This window comes from Choloepus didactylus, chromosome 10, assembly GCF_015220235.1.
Source record: "Choloepus didactylus isolate mChoDid1 chromosome 10, mChoDid1.pri, whole genome shotgun sequence".
Lineage (NCBI taxonomy): Eukaryota > Metazoa > Chordata > Mammalia > Pilosa > Megalonychidae > Choloepus > Choloepus didactylus.
Genome location: NC_051316.1, coordinates 93,461,916 through 93,483,908, shown reverse-complemented (window position 1 = coordinate 93,483,908; position 21,993 = coordinate 93,461,916). Strand labels below are relative to the sequence as shown.

Below are 21,993 nucleotides of genomic sequence, written 5' to 3'. Positions count from 1 at the left end.
TTTCAAGTAAAGATTTTTAAAGACTACAGTTTTAAAGAAATAAACAAGAGATACTTAAATTGTTAGTATTTAGAAAACTTCCTGCTCTCAGAAGACTGTATTTTGAAGCCAATATTTTATATTCTAAAGTTTTGATTCAGATATAAAGTAAATAAAAGTTATTGGCATTCTGAAAGCTCAGCTATGGTATTTACTTTTTTTTTTAATCTTCATTTTATTGAGATATATTCACATACCACGCAGTCATACAAAACAAATCGTACATTCGATTGTTCACAGTACCATTACATAATACACATAAATCAATCCCTGACACCTTCATTAGCACACACACAAAAATAACAAGAATAATAATTAAAGTGAAAAAGAGCAATTGAAGTAAAAAAGAACACTGGGTACCTTTGTCTGTTTGTTTATTTGTTTCCTTCCCCTATTTTTCTACTCATCCATCCATAAACTAGACAAAGTGGAGTGTGGTCCTTATGGCTCTCCCAATCCCATTGTCACCCCTCATAAGCTACATTTTTATACAATTGTCTTCGACATTCATGGGTTCTGGGTTGTAGTTTGATTGTTTCAGGTATCCACCACCAGCTACTCCAATTCTTTAGAACCTAAAAAGGGTTGTCTAAATCGTGCATAAGAGTGCCCACCAGAGTGACCTCTCGGCTCCTTTTGGAATCTCTCTGCCACTGAAGCTTATTTCATTTCCTTTCACATCCCCCTTTTGGTCAAGAAGATGTTCTCCGTCCCACAATGCCAGGTCTACATTCCTCCCCGGGAGTCATATTCCACGTTACCAGGGAGATTCACTCCCCTGGGTGTCTGATCCCCCGTAGCGGGGAGGGCAGTGATTTCACCTCTCAAGTTGGCTTAGCTAGAGAGAGAGGGCCACATCTGAGCAACAAAGAGGCATTCGGGAGGAGGCTCTTAGGCACAACCATAGGGAGGCCTAGCCTCTCCTTTGCAGCAACCGTCCTCCCAAGGGCAAAACCTATGATAGAGGGCTCAACCCATCAAACCACCAGTTCCCTATGTGTGTGGTCATGTCTGCCACCATTGAGGTGGCATTCTGAAAGCTCAGCTATGGTATTTACTTTTTATAAATTGACCTAAGATTGATTCTTGAGTGGGACCACTTGTCTTGCTGTGGGAATACGTTTTGTAATTTTGAGGACAAGGCTTGTAGGAAAAGAACACTCTTAATTGTGTTAATAGAATGTCACACTGACACATTCCGAATTATAGGAAGTGTCATTTGACTTACAAAGCTTCTGTGTAATGGTAACAGTGATTTGGCACACTTAATTTCTAAGACCAGACATTTTGATACCTTCATAAGGGTAGGATTTAGCTTTGTCACATCACTTGCTGTGCTTTAAAAATGTTTTTCTATAAAGGAGCTTCCCTCCCTCACTCCCTCCTCTCTCCCTTTCTCCCAATTCCCTTATACTGGAGCCTTCAAAGTCTTCTATTTTCTTGCTGAATTAACTTTAAAGAAATTGGTTGTTTTTCTTCACTGTAGTTTACTACATCCAGGGGTTTCATTTATTACCCACAGAAATACCGTGTCTTCCTTCCCACATTTTATCCCCCCTCAGTGTTCATGAAGTGCTGATTTCTTCAGAGAGCTGCCTAACCAGGCTGTCCCCCAGACTTCCCCGCGTGGCATTTCCGTGCATTCGCCAGTCCGTCTGTCCTGCCACCCTGGCCCTGCACTTGGCTCCTGGCTGGCTGGGCCCCTGGGTTCCCTCATCACCTTCTTCCTTGCCCGCTCCCAGGATAGGGGAGCCGTGTCGTCCTGGGTCCTGCAGACCAGGGCGGCCTGGAGAGTGAAGGTCGGCCCGGCCCATTCGGCTGATGTGCTGGGCTGCCCACGATGCCCGTGATGCTGGTGGTGCCGGAGGTGCTGAGGCAGAGCTGCCTGCGATGCCGGCGGTGCCAAGCCAGAGCTGCCCGTGATGCTGGTGGTGCCGAGCCAGACCTGCCCACGGTACCTGCAATGCCGGCATTGCTGAGCCTTCCTCCCAGGTGGGCTGCCTGCCTCCTGGTCCTGGGACGGCGCGGTGAGCCTCTCTCCAGTCTGGCTCCAGCCTCCATCGAGCACTCCTGCAGCTTCCCGCTGCGATGTCGGAGAGCCAGGACCTCTCTCTGCTCTGTAATTCAGTGAGACGTGAAAGGGGGCCTTGTGCTTTTGACAGCGAGAAATGAAACGTTAGGCGGCACGTAACAGTGTGATTGTTGGAATTACAGATATTAATTGTTAATTCCTTGAAAAGGAGACAACTTTTTATTTTCTCTTCCCTCTGAGACCATCTTGATTATTCACACATTTCCTAATGGTGCTTGGTTTTAGCAGACTCTGCTAAAGCATAAGGAACCGGTTTAGGAGATTGGGTTAACAAATTCTTCAGTGCTCTCCTAATTTGGTGTACGCTGGTTCCTGCACAGATTTATTTATTCAGAGGCTTAAGGGCTCACGCTTCGGTCTTTGCTTCTGTAGGTCCGTCAGCATGAGAAACAAGCACTATACCTAAAAAAAGGATAAATGCTCACCCGATTGTGGAGAAGAAAGGATTTATTCATGATCTTGCAAGAACGGGTGCACAACCAAATCATGGTGGCTGGTACGCAGAACTATAGAACACAGTACTATTTTATTCGCTAAGCCTAACACTCAAGTCCCTCCCCTGTTTCTCCATTGGCTGGATACTCCAGACATTACAGTCTGTTGGACAGGCGTAGTAATCTGTGCAGATTTAAAACAAGCAACCTGTGCAAATTTGAAACATTTGAAACAAGTCTTCCTTGTGAATTGGAAACATTTGAAACAAGTCTCCACCCCAACTATAACTGTTAATGCCCATATAAGGCACTGACAGCACTCCTGTGCTTACATGGCCTCTTTCCTTTGCTCCTCAACTGCAGAGCCAGTTGGTAACAAATTATGAGGCTATTTTAGAAGCCTCCACCCCCGAGTCTCCACCTTGCAAGGACAGTGGGTGGGTAAACAGGAGGACCGGCCTCTGACTACGGTTTGGCTTCTTGACCCTCTGCCATCCCCTTGAGCTGCCCCCACCTGTGTGAAAGCTAAAGTTATTCTCACAGTCAATACGTGTCCACATGGCTGCTCCTTGGCCCTTTCTGTTTCCTAGTTACTGGTCTGCAAGGTTCACATTAGCGAATAGTGAAAAAATAAGCTGTTAGACCAGTGCTCGGCGAAAATGAGGTTTGAGTTGGTTTGGCTAGATAGCCAAGTATTCCCTAACAGAGTCCAAGACATGCCACCAGATGCGCCTTTGCGGGAGCCCGATGGCTTAAGCTGGGGCGTCCCAGGGTTGTTCAGCGGGGTGTGACCAGGTGGCTCGAAGCAGGCATGTGGGAAGTGATGGTTGCTGACAGCAGCCAGATGCTGGCTATGTGTCTGACGTGGTACCTTGGCCCATGGACACCGTTCTCTCTCTCAGTCCCCACAGCCGCACTGTGAGGCGGAGACTTTGTGCCCGTTTTGTAGACCAGATGACAGGCTTGGAGAAGTCGCTGCATTGGGGTCACTGCCGGAACCTGAACCCAGGGCTCTCTCCCTTAACCACGGCTCTCCCCTTTACCACAGTTGTGGTTACTGTAAAGTCAGAGGTTAGCATAAGGGCCAGTTGCTTACAAGTGGAATTTTTGAATGGCAGAGAAAAATATACATAGTGTCATATTTTAAAATTTGGGTTAAAAATTATTATAAAAAATCTTTAAGAAGGGTTTTAAAACATCTTAGATTTTATTGCTTGAGTAGACTTGCATGAAGACAGACTACTTGAGTTTGAATCTTGGGTCCACTACCTGCTAATTTTGTGACATTTTGGAGTTCTTTGACTTGCTGTGCCTCCAAGTCAGTATTATTGTTATTGCTATTACTGTGCTATTATTATAGCATGTGGTCATCCAGCTGTTTGTGAGCACCTTAAGTGATGGGAAGCTAATTCTACTTCTTGGTGCTAGTTCTTCTCCCTGTCTGTGCCTGATCTCAGTTTTCAGTTGCTTCCTCTTTCATACCTACTTATGATCTGTGTCCTCTTCTGTGCTTCAGGGATCATTCTAAGCCCCCTTCAGCCTTCTTTGGAATAAGGTAGGGCGTACATACATGATGCATATGTGTACCTTTATTCCTGGGAGCTTAGAACTTTGTCTTGTCCATTGATACATCCCTTGTGCCTAGGACAGTAAGTGGGAGATACAGCTTTAGTAAATGAAATAATTGCTGAATGGAGTACTGACTGACTTCCGGTTTATCAGGCTTGTTGTGTATGGCTATCGTTTCCTTCTTAAATCTTCCATTCTCTAGACTGAAAGGATATCCAGTTTGTCAGTGTTCTTCTTTAAGAATGATGCTTACAATTGAATATAGTAATTCATGTGTGACTTAATCAACAGAGAATGAGTGTATCATTATTTCTTTTATACTGTGTGTATTTATCACGCTACTTAAAGTAGCATTTGGGGGAGGGCATCATGCTTTTGACTTGTTTGGCATAAGACCGTAAGTCAAATATGTTGCCATTAAACCTGCTGCTTTACTCATTCACGTTAGTATATGAACTTACATATTGCTTTATTAAACTTACTTTGATATTCTTTCCATCATCCCAACATTTATTGTAAGTTGTGTGATTTATCAGTTTCATATTTCTTCATCTTCTACGCATTGACATTAGAAACCAGCTATTCTTTTTCTATTTTATCTCTCTTTAAAAAAAAGTTTTATTCACACATCATATATTCCACCCAAAGTACACAATCAGTGGCTCTCGGCGTAATCACAGAGTTGTGCATTCATCACCACAGTCACTTGGAGAACATTCTCACTGCTTCCAGAAGGAAATCCCGTATCCTGCGTACTTCCTATCAGTGACACTTAGCATTGGATGGTACCTTTGTGACAATTGATGAGAAAAGGTTATATTATTATTTACTGTAGCCCATATGTTATATCTCTTTTACCTGTCAGTTTAGTAATATCAAAAAAGAAAATAAATTTCACATATCAAAATTTATTCTTAGCGAACTCTGTCTCTTCTCCTGATAATCACTTTTAAAGATCAAAGCCTTCTTTAGTAATTTGTCTTAAATCTCACTCAGGAATTTGTTGGGTAATCTCCTTTTCCATTAAAAAAAAATTAGAATTGTGTTTGCTAGTTTCAATTTTTATAGCAGCTTTCGCTTATCTGTAATTCTCAAACCTTTGATCAAAATTAATTTTACACCAGAAGACTTGAAATTTTTTAGAATAGCATGCTTTTTTATGACTTGAGTTTTTGGTATTGTTTTATTGCATTGTAAAATAAACTGCATTCGCTTCAGTGATTGTTTCTTTCTGTTTACTTTCAGCTCGTTGGTGGAGAATTTGACTTGGAAATGAACTTTATAATCTAGGATGCCGAGAGTGTAACGTGCATGACAGAGCTTTTGGAGCACTGCGATGTCACGTGTCAAGCAGAAATATGGAGCATGTTCACAGCCATCCTACGCAAAAGTGTTCGCAATTTATAGACTAGCACAGAAGTTGGGCTAATTGAACAAGTGTTGCTGAAAATGAGGACATGATCGCAGGTATGGGGCTACCTGGCAGGAGAGTGTAATTTAAATGTTTTTGCAGGTTCTCTCGTACTTCCTTCTGTTCAATAGGAAATGCAGATTTGTTGAAGCTACCTTGACTTAAAATACATAAACAGAAATATAAGGTAAAATTTACTTTTCATATTAAAGGGAAAGCTGAAGAAGATATGAAGACTTCTTCAGTATTAGACAAATGTAGTTACCAATTTTACTTTGCTAGCCTTGAGAAAATCTCAGGACTGTGTAGTGAGCATATATATATATATATATATATATATATATATAATGGTCTAGAATGTAAAGTTTGCATGCAATTTCAGGGTAAATACTAACGTTTGTGTTTGTTTTGAACTTGTTCAAGCAGTGATCCTGAAATCTATCCTATTTGCCCTCACCCATTGCCTTTGCCCCAGTCCCTTCTCCTCTGTGGTTAGAGGCACTCCAGAAGTGTTTTGAAACCTGGGCCCACAGCAACAGCTGTTCCCAGAGAATAGTGTACAGTGTGAAATGTCAGTTCTTTGAAGCCGTGAGTCTTCAGCAGGAGTGTCTTGTGACGTGAAAGGGTTTTCCTAATTCTGTAAGTGGCAGTGCAGTTCCTTGCAATATCCTAATCCTCTCTGATCATTGAAAGTAGTTCACACACCAGAAAGCCGTCAGTAAATGTCTTTAAATAATTTTAACATTTGTCAGACAAAAACAGTACATAACAAAGAATTTAATGAGGAATGGGTTGAAGAAGAAGGCTTTATTTATTTTGATTTGAACAGTATTTTTGGAATTGTGTTTTTTTATAGAGTATATTAAAATCATTTCTAGTTGCTTTTAAGGGGACATATATCTCTATTTAGGATGATCTGATATTTTCTATATTGGACACTAATGGGAAGCTTGTTGAAAATGAGATTCAAATTTATATTTTTCAAAAGTCTTTTTAATGTAGATGTGGTACCATTTCTGTCAATTCTTGCAGTGACTTAATGGGAGTTTATTTGTGTAAATGTATATGTACCCAGGTTATGTAGAATACTGTGCAGTTTTTGAATCTTCTTGTCTGAGCTTTAGCATTTAAATTTATTATTATTTTTTAATTATTTATTTATTTTTAATCTTCATTTTATTGAGATATATTCACATACCACGCAGTCATACAAAACAAATCGTACATTCGATTATTCACAGTACCATTACGTAGTTGTACATTCATCACCTAAATCAATCCCTGACACCTTCATTAGCACACACACAAAAATAACAAGAATAATAATTAAAATGAAAAAGAACAATTAAAGTAAAAAAGAACACTGGGTACCTTTGTCTGTTTGTTTCCTTCCCCTATTTTTCTACTCATCCATCCATAAACTAGACAAAGTGGAGTATGCTCCTTATGGCTTTCCCAATCCCATTGTCACCCCTCATAAGCTACATTTTTATACAATTGTCCTTGAGATTCATGGTTTCTGGGTTGTAGTTTGATAGTTTCAGGTATCCACCACCAGCTACCCCAATTCTTTAGAACCTAAAAAGGGTTGTCTAAATTGTGCGTAAGAGTGCCCACCAAAGTGACCTCTCGGCTCCTTTTGGAATCTCTCTGCCACTCAAGCTTATTTCATTTCCTTTCACATCCCCCTTTTGGTCAAGAAGATGTTCTCCGTCCCACGATGCCAGGTCTGCATTCCTCCCCGGGAGTCATATTCCACGTTGCCAGGGAGATTCACTCCCCAGGGTGTCTGATCCCACGTAGGGGGGAGGGCAGTGATTTCACCTTTCAAGTTGGCTTAGCTAGAGAGAGAGGGCCACATCTGAGCAACAAAGAGGCATTCGGGAGGAGGCTCTTAGGCACAAATATAGGGAGGCCTAGCCTCTCCTTTACAGCAACCATCTTCCCAAGGGTAAAACCTACTGTAGAGGGCTCAACCCATCAAACCACCAGTCCCCTATGTCTGTGGTCATGTTAGCAACCATCGAGGTGGGGTAGGCCAATACCCCTGCATTCTCCACAGGCTCCTCAAGGGGGCACTACGTATTTTTTTTCCCCTTTTTTTTTTAAAAAAAACTTTTTTTTTCTTTTTTAAATCAACTGTATGAAAAAAAAAAATACAATAAAAGAACATTTCAAAGAGACCATAACAAGGGAGTAAGAAAAAGACAACTAACCTAAGATAACTGCTTTACTTCCAACCTGTTCCTACTTTACCCCAAGAAAGTTACCTAATATAGCAACATTTCTGTGAACTTGCTCCTACTATATCCATCAGAAATTAACAGACCATAGTCATTCCTGGGCATTCCCAGAACGTTAAATAGCTTATCTGTTTTTCTTGGATTATTGTTCCCCCTTCCTTAATTGCTCTCTATTGCTAGTTCCCCTGCATTCTACATTATAAACCATTTGTTTTACATTTTTCAAAGTTCACATTAGTGGTAGCATATAATATTTCTCTTTTTGTGCCTGGCTTATTTCGCTCAGCATTATGTCTTCAAGGTTCATCCATGTTGTCATATGTTTCACGAGATTGTTCCTTCTTACTGCCGTGTAGTATTCCATCGTGTGTATATACCACATTTTATTTATCCACTCATCTGTTGAAGGACATTTGGGTTGTTTCCATCTCTTGGCACTTGTGAATAATGGTGCTGTGAACATTGGCGTGTAGATATCTGTTCGTGTCACTGCTTTCCGATCTTCCGGGTATATACCGAGAAGTGCAATCGCTGGATCGAATGGTAGCTCTATATCTAGTTTTCTAAGGAACTGCCAGACTGACTTCCAGAGTGGCTGAACCATTATGCAGTCCCACCAACAATGAATAAGCGTTCCAATTTCCAACAAGGAAAAAAATATGTAGTGCCCCCTTGAGGAGCCTGTGGAGAATGCAGGGGTATTGGCCTACCCCACCTCGATGGTTGCTAACATGACCACAGACATAGGGGACTGGTGGTTTGATGGGTTGAGCCCTCTACCATTCTTTCACTTTCAGCCTATTTATGTCATTGAATTTAAGGTGAGTTTCTTGTAGATAGTGTATAGTTGCATCATGCTTTTCCCCCCGTTCTGTCAATCTCTGCCTTTTGACTGGAGAATTTAATACATTTACTTAGAAAGTCACTATTGATAATGCAGGACTTTCTTTGCCATTTTACTATTAAGCCTTTGTATGTCTTTGTGATGTTTAGGTTCCTGTGTCAACTTGGCCAGACGATGGTATCCAGGTATCTGATCAAGCAAGCACTGGCCTATTACTGCAAGGATGTTTGTGGCTGGTTAATAAACCAGAATGTTGGTTTATTAAATCATCAGTCAGTTGGCTGTAGCTGTGACTGACTACATCAGTGAAGGGCATGTCTTCCACAATAAGAGAATGCAGTCAGCTGGATTTAATCCAATCATTTGAAGATGTTTAAGCAAGACAGATAGAGGACCTTCACTTCTTTGGCTGACCAGCAAAGCGTCTCCTGAGGTGTTCATCAAAGTTGCCAGTTCATTGCCTGAGGAGTTCATCGAACACGTTCATTGGAGTTGCCAGTTTGCTGCCTGAGGAGTTCATCAAACGGCTTCATTGGAGTTGCCAGTCTGCTGCCTGCCCTACGGAATTTGGACTCGTGCATACCCACGGTTGCATGAGACACTTTTATAAATCTTGTATTTATAGATATCTCTTGTTGATTCTGTTTCCCTAGAGAACCCTAACTAATACAGTCTTAAACCATTTTGTCTCTTAGTTCTTCTGTTAATACCTCCTTTCATATATATATGATTTTTTATATTGTACCATATTGAAGATCCTTGTCATTTCTATCTGGTTGTATTTTTCATATTTTTTTTCTGGTTACCATGTTAAAATTTAATCTCCTAAATATATAACGATCATTATTTTATTTGTTACCAACTTGACTTCAGTAGCATATGCATATACTATTCCTGAATCCCTCCCCCAACCTTTTTTGTACTTGTTGCAAATTATATCTTTGTACCATGTATGTCCAAAACCATAGATTGATCATTACTTTTTATGCATGTGCATTTTAGCACCTGTAGGAAATAAGAAGTGGAGTTATACCAAAAGTACAATACTAGAGTTCAGGCATTTATAGTTTCCTAAATGATTACCTTTACAGGGGGTCTTTATTTCTTTATGCTTCTATGAACCATTGTCTGGTGTCCTTTCCTTTCAGTCTTAAGAAATCCCTGCAGTATCGTTCGTAGGGCAGGTCTAGTCATGATGAACTCCTTCAGCTTTTGTTTATTTGGGAATGTCTTAATCTTTCTTTCATTTTTTTTTTTAATCGGATTTATTGAAATACATTCACACACCATACAATCATCCATGGTATACAATCCACTGTCTACAGTATGATAACATAGTTATGCGTTCATCACCACAATCTGTCTCTGAACATTTTCCTTACATCAGAAAGAACCAGAACAAGAATAAAAAATAAAAGTGAGAAAAGGAACACCCAAATTATCCCCCCATCCCACCCCATTTGTCCTTTAGTTTTTATCCCCATTTTTCTACTCATCCATACACTAGATAAAGGGGGTGTGATCCACAAGGTCTTCACAATCACACTGTCACCCCTTGTAATCTACATTATTATATAATTGTCTTCAGGAGTCCAGACTGCTGGGTTGGAGTTTGGTAGTTTCAGGTATTTACTTCTAGCTATTCCAATACATTAAAACCTAAGAGGTGTTATCTGTATGGTGCATAAGAATCTCCACCAGAGTGACCTCTCGACTCCATTTGGAATCTCTCAGCCACTGAAACTATTTCGTCTCATTTTGCATCCCCCTTTTGGTCAAGAAGATACTCTCAGTCCCACGATGCCGGGTCCAGATTCATCCCTGGGAGTCATATCCTGCATTGCCAGGGAGATTTACACCCCTGGGAGTCGGGTCCCATGTAGGGGGGAGGGCAGTGAGTTCACCTGCCAAGGTGGCTCAGTTAGGCAGAGAGAGAGGGTCACATCTGAGCAACAAAGAGGTACTCGGGGAGACTGTTAGGCACAATTATATGCAAGTTTAGCCTCTCCTTTGCAGTATGAAGCTTCAGCTCAACCTCTGGTTGCACCTCTTCCTCCTGGATGTCTCTCTACTTTGCCCACTGCAGTCCCTCCCACCCTCAGGTGCCCCTCTTAGGGGGCTGCAACCTCAACTCCTCACTGCCCCTCTACAACCGGCAGGGGGCGACTGCACCATTCACTGGGACATTAAAAAAGATCCTAGGTAGAACATCCTGGAAGCCAGGTGGGCCTGGAATCCCCTTGGTGCTCCACTCAGCTCTCTCTGGCTACTGATCCCCTGAACAAGTAGTTTATATGTATCCAGATCCAGATCACTGACCAGAATGCCACCCCTTTACCCCAGGATGAAGCAGGCATCTTCCATAGCACCCACTATACAAAGGATAACTAGGGAGGCCTCTTCATTGCTGGGTGAGGCTCAGCCAGCCATGCTTGGGTTTGAGAGGACCATGTGCCCACTAAGGTCCCTCCAGCTCTGGACTCAGAAGACAGCCAGGTCATGTTCCCTGCTCACCTGCCAACCTGCAGAGGCCCTGAGTCCTTTTCCCAGCATTCACAGCCCTGAGCGGTCTGCTCTAGACACCCTCTCCAGCCTGTTCTGCTGACCCCATCCACCTTCCCGAGTGCTTTCTTTGCCTCTGGAGCAGGCCATGCATGTGCCCACCATGGAAGCCCCCTGGGTGCCTTGGAGCTCCCAGTCACCCACCCATCCTCTCAAGACTGAGGTTAGAGGGTACTTTTATGGCCACTGGGGTAGTACACTGCATCTGGGGTCAGATGGACCTCAAGAAAAGTAGGGATTGACCCAAGACCCAGGAATGGACACAGACTAGAGACTAAGACAAGGTTAAAGCCTCCTAGGCTACGGTTCAATTCCCTACAGTAATAGGGTTTGCTTTGGGAATGAGAGTCCCGAAGATTCTGGAGAATCTTGGTCTCTACTTCCCAAACCCAGCCATTGACCAGGCAACCCTCCAACTCAACTATTACCAACTGTTCCCCCACCCAAGGCTGGGCCCTGTGGTGACCTGCCTGCCTCTCAATGAGAATCTGGCACTAACAGGGCAGGAGGGGTCAGGAAGGGGTGGTGGAGAAGACGAGCAGTGAGCCAAAAGCAAGGGTCTGGGTCTTTCTCTCTGACCTGAGCTGTGTTTTCTTTTCCTCCTTCATGGCTGAAGTGAGAGGGAGCTGAGTGGAGGGTGCTTCCAGGAGATGGGTCAGGGTCTTTGGGGAATCAGCACAGCCTGGTCCCTAAACTCCAATTCCTGGGGTCACCTAAGACACTGGTCGTCTCTGTGGCCTGCAGTGCTGCACCTCCATCCACACTGGACCTCCATCCACACTGGACCTCCCATCCCAGTGGGCTCGTATCCCTGCCCAGTGGGCTCGTATCCCTGCCCAGTGGGCTCGTATCCCTGCCCTCAGGATAGGGTTAGGGGTCACACCCAGGGCAGGGCCATGTGGCCCCACAGGAGGGTCCAAATGCTCAGGGTGTGAAATCTCACCTGTGGTGGAGATGTGATGGCTCTCTCCAGGCCCATGGCCCAAGGAAAGAGTTGCAATTTTGACTTGAGAAGTTGGGGGTTCTCAGCTCAGATGGGACACCCTCTGCTTGAGCCCTTCCTTGGGCCTGAGTCTTTGCTGCTGTGAAATAGGATGTGCCACATCAGCAGGGTTCAAACTCTGTTTCTGGTGCCTGGAACCCAAGAGGCTGAAGCGCCCCTTCCATTCATGTTTTGTCTTCTGCATTTGAGCAACGGACTAAAAAGTCAGAAACCTGCTGGGTCAGCTCTGGTCTCCACCCCACTCTGTTCATTGGGGACCTCCAGCAGGTACCCGGAGTTTCCCTGCAGGTCTTGCTCAAGTTTCCCATGTGCTTTTCCCCCTCAGTGTTTGTTGGAGCCGCTGGGGGCCATGGGTGTGAACAGATGTTCCATCAGGTCCTGATCCCAGGTAGTTTCATTTGCCAGGTGCTATGCTGAGCTGCTGCTGCTTCACCCCATGTTCGCCCTGCTGGAGAGCTGGCTGTTGTCCCCATTGCTCAGAGGAGCTCCTGGAAACTGAGTGCTCAGGAAGCCACAGAGCCGGGAGGAACATCCCTCCCTGAGAGTTGGAGCTCTGGGGTCTGGTCGACCTGGGGAGGAGCTTAGAAATCCCTGGTTTGACACTGGGAACCCACTAACTATATGTCCCTCCTTTGTCCCACCCCAGTGTGAATACAAGTGCCCAGAGCAGGGCTGACACCTGCACAACGAAGCTTGTCAAGGCAGGCAGACAAGAGAGGCTTCTGGAGCACTGGGGGCCCCCGTTCCAGGAGAGTGGCTTGTCCTATATCATCATCTTCCTGGGCACCTAGACAGCCTTCACCTCCACTTGACAGGTGCTGGACCTGCTATTCGACAGGTGAGTCCTCCTCTCCCCACATGGCACAGTGATGACTCTTCAACCCACTAGTTCATGTCTGGGGAAGGTCACTGCAGCTTCTAGCCTCAGTATATGCCTCTGAAAAGTGGGGTGGTAAGAGGACCAACCTCCTGGGTGATTGGCAGTTCTCAATGGGAGATGCCATGGAAAGTGCATCCGTAGTGTCTGGTTCTGCTAATGGGCAGGCAGAGCAGCAGGTAAGATTCCTCACTCTAATGAAGAGGCTCTGCCTCACCTGTCACTGAGCTCTTGTTGTTTGGCAAAATTCTGTTCCTGTTTGTAAAGGATGTTTGAGAATCCATTTTGGTTTATGCCTTATTGGGTGTAGTGAGAGCAAAGATGGGTGGTGACTAGCAGGGGGGCCCAAAGCCACTCAGATATCTTGGAAATGGGCAGCCCAAGGCTGGGCACCATGGAGTCTCTGGCCAGATGCTGAGCAGCTGGGAAGGTAGAGCACTGAGAATGATGACGTCTCAAGAGAAATTAACAAATAGTTGAAAATGAACATTCAACTGTCATAATTGGAATCAGTGAAGGGACTGTTAGAAGGCCATTTATAGAAGTGGGGGAAGGGGCTTGTTGGAGGAGGAGGCTTTGCCTGGGCCTGAAATGAGGTAGTGGGAGGCAGGGATGGCAGCCTAGGAGCTTTAGTCAGGAGGCATCTTGCTCTCTTGCTACCCTCTCTGGTTCCCCTGCACAGTCCAGGCAAGTTTCAAGGAACACAACACCCCATAGAAATTCACCTAAATGAAGCTTCATGGCCAGGCAACTGGGAGGAGGGAGACAAGATGAGCCCAGCCCCTCTCATGGGTTTTATGTGCTTGTAGGACCTCCTGTGTCCTCTCCACTCTAACCCCTGATGCCACATACATCGACACCGCCAGAGGAACTGCTCCTTCTTCCTAGATGTTCCTGCACGCACTCCAGCTCCTCCTGGGCTATTTGGATTCACACCTTCCAGGATCACTCCTGCTGGGAGGAGAGCCTCATGTGCCAATAAAAGCCCATTGCCAGCATACTGGGAAGAGAGTGCCCCAGGAGAGGGACTACCTCTTCCCACACTGATGTGGACCTGGTATTTTGGAACTCAATGGAGTTGGAGAACAAGTGGCAGCCTTTCTCCTGGGCTACTCCGCTGTATCCTGCCTGCAGTTCCCCATGAGCACACGTATTTCCACCACCTTTGCAGCATTCAGTTGGAAAGAAAGAACTTCTGTTATGGTGGGGTGATCTTGCAAGGCATGTGGGCAGCATGTCCTGGTTAACCAGGTGCTTCCACATGGTGATCTGGGCTGACAAAGATATCAACCAATGGCTCTCTGACAGGTAGAGAGCCACCTGAACCTGCATGTCATCTGTCACAAGCTTCCAAAGTGCCATCTCTGAGTACCCCTTCTGCAACTGGAAACTCCTAATACCCGGCCTGATGCTGATGAGGTTTTCTCTACTGGTCAAGAATTACCTCTGCCTGAGGAACGATGGCAGAGCAAGCGCTGTGATGTGACTGGACCCGCCAACCTGCTGCCAGGATGTCCAAACTGGGCCAACTTGCATAAGGGTCTCGCTTCTCAGAACCAGCCCTGGCATGCCGTCCACTCATTTTGTCAGGAGTATCCATCAAGTCCCAGGATGGGTGAGACCTTTGTAAACTGTAAAGGGCTGTGCACAGAGGAGGAGACAAAAGAATCCCACTATGATGAAGTCCAAGGGTGGTCAAGCAGGAGGAGGGGAGACCATAGGTTTAAGCTGGCAGGGCCTGATCAGGCTTCCCAGGGCAGAGGAGCCTTTGGGCTGAAGCTAGGAGCCTCTGGGCAGTCTCCACTGGTCCTCAAATCCTGGAAGTTCCACTTCAGTTCCCACTCTTGTTGCACATGGCCCTCAGAGGGGAACTCTAATTTGCAAATATGAACAGCATCCAATCACCCTCCTCTGACAAGAGTGCTCCAGATAACTGTGAGGCTCAAGGCATCAGTGGCCAACTCTTTATGCAGGTCCAAGGAATCACCTTTGAAAAGTGAAGGTCTGGACTTTCCCTGGGTCCGTGCCCCACCTGCATCCCATGTGTGGCCATAGGCCCTTGCACTGCCCATTGCTTTCTTAGGGCATCTGAGGCAGGTTTCCATAATGGGTCATGTGCTAGCAGCCTAACCAGGGCTTTGTCCACATCACATTTGAGGGTCTGCTCTGCCAGGTGCTGGATGGAGAGACAGCCTGGCTTCCCAACACACCAACCTGCAGGGAGCTGAGGGTACAAGTATTTCAGAAACCTGAGCTCAACAACAGCTTGGCAGATGTACTTCTGTTTGTCCTGGGTGACTAGGTGACTTGGAGACATCCCGACTGACTATCCTCCCCTCACCTAAATGAAAGGAAGCAGAACCCCGCAGCTGAAGAGCCCTGTGGACATTCATCTGCTCCTCCCTGAGTGCATACCAAAGATACATTGGGTTCATCCTCAGCCCTGTGAGACCACTGGCTGGCCAACACCTCCAGGTGGAGATGAGAGCCTAGGATATAGGTGGTGGGAGGGGAGCCTGACAAACCTTAAAGCAATGTGAGGCATGCTCTGATATGCAGCCTGCTTTTGCAAAAAAGGGAGATGGGGGAGGGGCCCAGGGCACAGACCTAACAGTGCCCGGAGAACAGGGTGGCATGGTTGAGGAGGATGGTGTGAGAAACAAGCACTATTCCTAAAAAGGAATAAATGCTCACTCGATTGTGGAGAAGAAAAGAATTTATTCACGATTTTGCAAGAACGGGCACGCAACTACAATGTGAGGAGTTGGCGTGCAGAACAATAGTCCCAGCACTATTTATTCCCTACACCTAACTCGCAACTCCTTCACCTGTTTTTCCAGTGGCTGGATACTTCAGAGGTTGTATTCTATTTGACAGGCCTAACTAGGCCATGCAAATCTGAAACATACAGCCTGTGCAAATTTGAAACATTTAAAATAAGTCTGTGTGAACTTGAAATATTTGAAACAAGGAACATTTGAAACAAGTCTCCACCCCTGACTATTTGTTATGCCAAGGCTTCTTTCCTTTGTTCTTTAACTGCAGAGCCAGTCTAACCTAGTTAGGTAACAAGTTATGAAGCTATTTTAGGAACCTTTACCCCTGAGTCTCCTCCTTGCAAGGACAGTGGGCAGATAAACAGGAGGACTGGCCACCAATTACAGCTTAGCTTTTTAACCCTCTGCCAACCCCCAAACTGCCCCCACCCTGTGTGAAAGCTAAACTTAATCTAATTCTCACAGATGGGACATGAGGGGTCCTCAGGGGCCTTCGCTGAGGTTTTATCTGTTGAGTGGTGTCAATTAAGGGACACAAGGATGTGACCTCACTTCCTTGGAGGTAGAGCCAGTGGAACTTGGAACTCTGGTAACCAGGCACCCAGATTCCACAGACTGGCCCTGCCCAGCTCACTTAACAGGAGACGCTCGAGAGAGCAACATGTCCTGTTGTTTTGGTAAGTCCCAAGGTTCTCACCTCAAGACACTTGAGAATGAGACCTGTTTCCAGCGGTGCAGACATTGGCTCAGCCCTTCTCCCCAAAGCCGCTGTCCATTGGCCAGGAGGTTTTCAAAGGTAAGTCAAGGTTGCCAAAGTTCAGACAATTGAGGAAATGCCTGTATTGTCATCATCCCTTGGTAGCCTAACATCCCTCTTCCTTATCAGTGTGTAGGAGGCAAGAGGAGCAGGCCCATCTGGGCAGGGTTGGGAAAACTGGTGGGCCCTTCATGTTCACACCTCAGGTCACAGGTGGCTGGTGGGAAGGCAAGTGGTGATGAGGAGGCAACCGTTATTCAACGTGTGAATCCCGGCTCCAAAAGTTGTCATCTCCATTCCAAGTGGGCCGGAGGTGCATTCAGGCGCCCATCTGTGCCTGACCTGGGTCGCAGAGATAACAAGGGGTGCTCCCCTTGTGGCGATGGCCAGGCAGCCTCCTGATGCCCCTTACGCAGCTGCTGGGCACTGTGTTTGCAGAGCTCCACGCAGGGCATCAGTGAGGAGCTGCTTGTAGGTGTCAGGTACACTGTATGTGTATGCAAGGTGGTGGGGCCTCCTGACAACAACCTGGACTGGTGGAGTGTGTAAGTGAGAGCAGGAGCAGGGGCTTCTTCATTCCAGGGTCCTGAGGCAGCTGGGGCAGGCCGGAAGGTGCAGATATGACCGTTGAGGCTTCCCCGGGCATCTTTCCATGGCTTTGCCTTCTGATTGGCTGAAAGTCTCACTCCAAAAGGCATCTGGGCCTCCACCCTCACCACCCCACCAATCTGCACAACCGTGTTCATGGCCAGGTGGAGAGTAGTTTTACACACATTTGTAGTAGCATCTGAGAAGAGATAGCAAATTTTTTTCCCTCCAGATTAAGCCAAGAGCTCCTTTGCACTTTGGTGATTTTCATTGGCAGTTGTTGAACTCAGCTAACCCCTCGTGTGAGAAACAAGCCCTATTCCTAAAAGGAATAAACGCTCACCCGATTGTGGAGAAGAAAAGAATTTATTCACGATCTTGCAAGAATGGGTTCCCAACCCCAATGTGGGGGGTTGGCGCCCAGAACAATAGACACACCGGAATTTATTTCTTAACACCTAACAGCAAGTCCCTCCTGTTTCTACAGTGGCTGGATACTCCAGAGGTTACATTCTATTCCATTCTATTTGACAAGCCTAACTAGCCCATGCAGATTGAAACATGCAGCCTGTGCAAATTGGAAACATTTCAAATAAGTTTTCTGCATGAATTTGTAACATTTGGAATGTTTGGAACAAATCTCCACCCCTGAATATAATGGTTATGCCCAGGCCTCTTTAGAGCCAGTCTGGGCTAGTTTGGTAACAAGTTATGAGGCTATTTTGGGAACCTCTCCCTGGAGTCTCCACCTTGCAAGGATAGCAGATAGTGGGTGGAAAAACAGGGGGACTGACCGTGGATAGTGGGCAGATAAACAGGGGGACTGACCGTGGACTACAGTTTGTCTTTTTAACCTTCTGCCAATTCTTGAACTGCCCCACCTTGCAAGGCACACCTATCCTGTGTGAAAGCTAAACTTAATCTCATTCTCACACTGGGGTAGTTGGCTGGACTGTCCTTCCACACCATCTCCAAGCCTTACAGATCTTCATGCTCTCAAGGGTGGTTTGACTCAAAGGAGTGGGGCTTACTCGATCACATGATTTCCAGTGCAAATTGAATACTAACATAACACATCCCCTTGACTTTCCAAGCCAGGAACTGTGGCCTGAGACACCTGCAGCACATTCCAGAAGGGGGGCTGCATGGACCAGTGGTTCAGCCTCTGCTGTTCTCAGCTCCTGAAGGGATTCCTTCCTGGGCCATTTCTGCAGTGCTACAGGGAACATCTGCTTGTCCTAGCAGACTGCTCGCCCTTCCCGCATCCCAGGATACAATCCCCAGAATGGGATGGCTGGGCATATACATGCAGAGGAGATTCAATAGCCTGAGCCACTGAACTTCTGGAAGGCTGCAGTGGTTCAGTGGCCACCAACAGGCCCCGACCGTGGCTGCTTCCCTATGTCCGCTCAGTCTGGCTGTGAACATTCTCTTGCGTTTTGGCAAGTCTGGGGTCAGTGGGGCAAATGGAGTCACTTTGGTGATTTGATTTGCAACTCCCCCGTGAGAGCTGGAGTCCCATCCCATCGTCCAGGGGCCATTTGGGTTTGCTTTTGTCTGAGGCTTCTGTTCAGGTCCTCAGATCTGTAGGGGACATTCTCCCACTTGGATACCCCTGGCATTTGTCCCTTTGCCAGAGGAGGGATCACCATGGCTGCAGGTTCCCAGAACTCCCTTTAAAGGAAGAGAGCAAAGTCAGGGTGTTTCTTGAAATCACAGGTGTTCCCATAGTCTGGGCAATCTGCGTCCACGCCTCCGAAGTGGGGAACAGATGAGGTGGAGCAGACCCTTTCCCTCCATGTCTGGGGCACACCCACCTCCCAGAGTCTTGAGGGATCATCCCGAGGCCTGAGCATGGATGGTTCTGCTTCTGACCTAAGGGACCTTGAGTTGCCCCTGGAGGATCCCCCATCCCATGAATGGGGGTGTTTCCTGAGGACTCATGGGATGAAGCTCTTTCCAGGCAATGATGCAGGGAGGTTCTCCTGTGACTCAGCTCCCCATATGATGGGGACGGTCCACGACTTCATTACTCCCTCACCTCTATTCTCCTTTGGAGGCTGGGCCCTTTTCCTGCTGGAAGCCCTCCTGCCCCTCTTAATGACCAGGTCTCGGAGGGCCTGGGAGAGGCAGATCTACACCTCCCCCCAGTGCAGCTGCTGACCATCTGCTCCTTCTCTGCCCTTTCCTAGCGTGCAAACACACCGGCACACAGGAGGGTGCAGAACAGCCTGGAGCGCACCCCCAAGGAACGGGTTTTGGATAAGCTCATGGAGCTGCTGGTGCTGGCCGTGCAGGAGGGTGACCGAGTCTACGTGACCAACTTGCTAATAAATTACCGGGGCTTCCTCTCCATTGAAGAAGTCCTCGACCAGGTTTCCAAAAGGTGAGTGCCCCCCTCTTCCATCCCCTGACAGCTCTGCCACCCACGAGCTGTCTGTCTGGGGAAGGTCATTGCAGCCTCTAGCCTCAGTTTCCTCCCCTGGGAAGTGGGGTGGGAGAAGGACCAGGTTCCTGAGGTCACCATCAGGACTCAATGGGAAGGTGCTCACTGTGCTAGGCCTCAGAAAGGGGTGTCAGTGGGGAGGGGTTGTCAACGTTTAGAAATTTCCTCTCCACGTGGAGAAGCCGTACCTCAAACTGACCTTTGGAAACCTGTATTCCCATTCAGAGGAGCTTTCAGATCCCATCTTCATGGACCTTGTCTTCGAGGTAGCCTGGGCAGACAATGCTGGGGGCTGGCAGAGGAGCCCCAGGCCCTATCTGAGAAGGTGCAGTTCAGGCCTCATTCATTCCTCAAATATATATGAAGGGTCCGCTACGTGCAGGCACTTTTTAAGGCACTTAGTCTACTTCATTGCACAAAGCTGCAAACTTGTCTGCACTTCTGGGCTTTCCGTCTAGTAGGGGGGTGAGAGAGCAGCACCAGATATCATTAGGAGGTACACCCAGAAAGTTACATGTGACACCCTCGTGTCCCCTCTAGATATGCGGATTACTGCAGTTTTGGTGATGGGGATGGAGGAGGCCAGGAAGGCTTCAAAAAGTGAGTGAATTCGGGGTGAGGAGAGGGGGCTCCTTCTTCACAACCCAGGATGGGGGTGGGGGGCTGGTTGCAGGAGTGACTGGGCAGAAGCCTGGGTCCCTCTCATCATTCCCACAGGAGAGCAGAAGCCAGGGCTCCATCTCCTGCAGGAGAACCGGACTCACAGTGACCCATGGGAGGGTTCCCGGGGCACTGGGTGCAGACACCACCCTGGGTCTCATAGGCCATCCCAGCTCCACCCCAGCTCTGCTTGTCCCTGCAACACCCTCCAGCCAGAGTTCCAGATCAGTGGGTGTGGTGAGAATGCAGCTTACAAATGTGCCTCCATGCTTAGTCCTGTGAGCCTAGCTGCTGGAGGGCTGGGGGGAGCTGTCCCATGCCCTCTGGGGGACAGTGACAGTGCATGAGAGTCCCTCACATGGCTCACAGAGAAGGAGGAGGCATGACCTCAGGGCATGAACTCCAGACTGAGGGGCCACGGGGGCTGGGGCAGGCTAGGGCAGGGGGACAGGCTCTGTTCCTTCATCAGGTGGAGACGTTCACATTTCCTACCGTGTGCCAGGGCTGTGCCATCCGACAGCAGACACAGCCCTCCCTGTCCTCATGAAGGTTCTGTTCCAGGTGGAGGGGCCCAGGGGACACAGACGGAGAAGTCTCTCTTCTTGTCTGACCCAGGAACCCCGACCCGGGAGGTGGTCGTCAGAGGGCAGTGTGGCCCGAAGGGCCGTTCCCCTCACCCTGCTGCCCACCCGTCCACCCCCAGCTCCATCTCCTGCCTCCTACTCACCTGGCTGGAAGAGCTGCCGGCTGATTTCTGCCAGCACCCAGGCGTTCCCTGCCTCAAACAGCTGGTGGTGCTTGCACAGGTCGCCCTGCCTGGGTCTGCCCTGGAGAGGCATGCTCAGGACCTCCTTTCTCTCCTGGAGCCCGCGGAGCCCAGTGAGACCGCGACAGAGGGTGAGGGCCCTGGGGGTGAGGGCACGTGAGCGGGTGGGGAGGGAACGGGCTGGAGCCTCACAAGGAGGAAACTCCAGAGGGTGCCTTTGGGTCCCTAGTAAAAGGGAGCATCAGACCACTCACCTGGGGAACTGCAGTTTGGGAAGGATTCTTGGGGGTGGCGTGCTTGTGTGGGGCTGGTGTAGAGGCCGTGCAGTCATTTCTGCCTCCAGAAAGGCCCGTAGATAGCCAGGCCTGTTGCATCTTCCTCCTCTTCCAGCTCCCGTGTTAGACCCAGAGGTGAAAACCAGCTCAGTGCCCCCTGCGGAGCCAGTTCCATCAATGGCACTGCCTCCAGTGCCACATGCAGTGGCAGAGCCACTGCAGGCTCGAGAACTCCAGCCTCCTACTCCTGCAACGTTCATCCCACGTCTGGAGTTGGAGGCAACTCTGAAGCCACCTGCTGTGCCACCTCCAGAGGTTGCAATATCACCGGCTGCAGCGTCACTGACAGAGCCGGCAGTAGCTCTGAGGCCACCTCTACTGCCAGAGGTCGAGGCATTTACGGCACCTGATGTGGAGCCATCCTCCTCACCAGCAGACACCCCGTCGCCAGAGCTGGAGGCAGGTCCGTTGCCACGTCCAGAGGTGGTGACCTTCCCAACTGAGGAGCTGGAGCCGGTTAACTGAACACCGGTAGCCTCAGTTCCACAGCAGGAAGTGGCTCCTGTGTCACCTGTACTGCCACTTTCCCACCCAGCACCAGTGCCACCTCTGGACATAGCACCTGTTAACTCACCGACCGTGGTAACAGC

The 21,993-nt window shown here is 47.7% G+C and overlaps 1 protein-coding gene across 1 annotated transcript; it reads left to right on the top strand.

Annotated features, from left to right (window-relative positions):
* The first annotated feature begins 1,879 nt into the window (after window positions 1–1,879).
* LOC119545275 (ral guanine nucleotide dissociation stimulator-like) lies at window positions 1,880–21,868 on the top strand. Its single transcript, XM_037850790.1, has 6 exons — window positions 1,880–1,993; window positions 19,389–19,582; window positions 19,868–19,908; window positions 20,183–20,242; window positions 20,918–21,199; window positions 21,459–21,868. Exons 1-6 carry the CDS (start codon window positions 1,880–1,882, stop codon window positions 21,866–21,868), a joined length of 1,101 nt encoding a protein of 366 aa, XP_037706718.1.
* The last annotated feature ends 125 nt before the right edge of the window (window positions 21,869–21,993 follow it).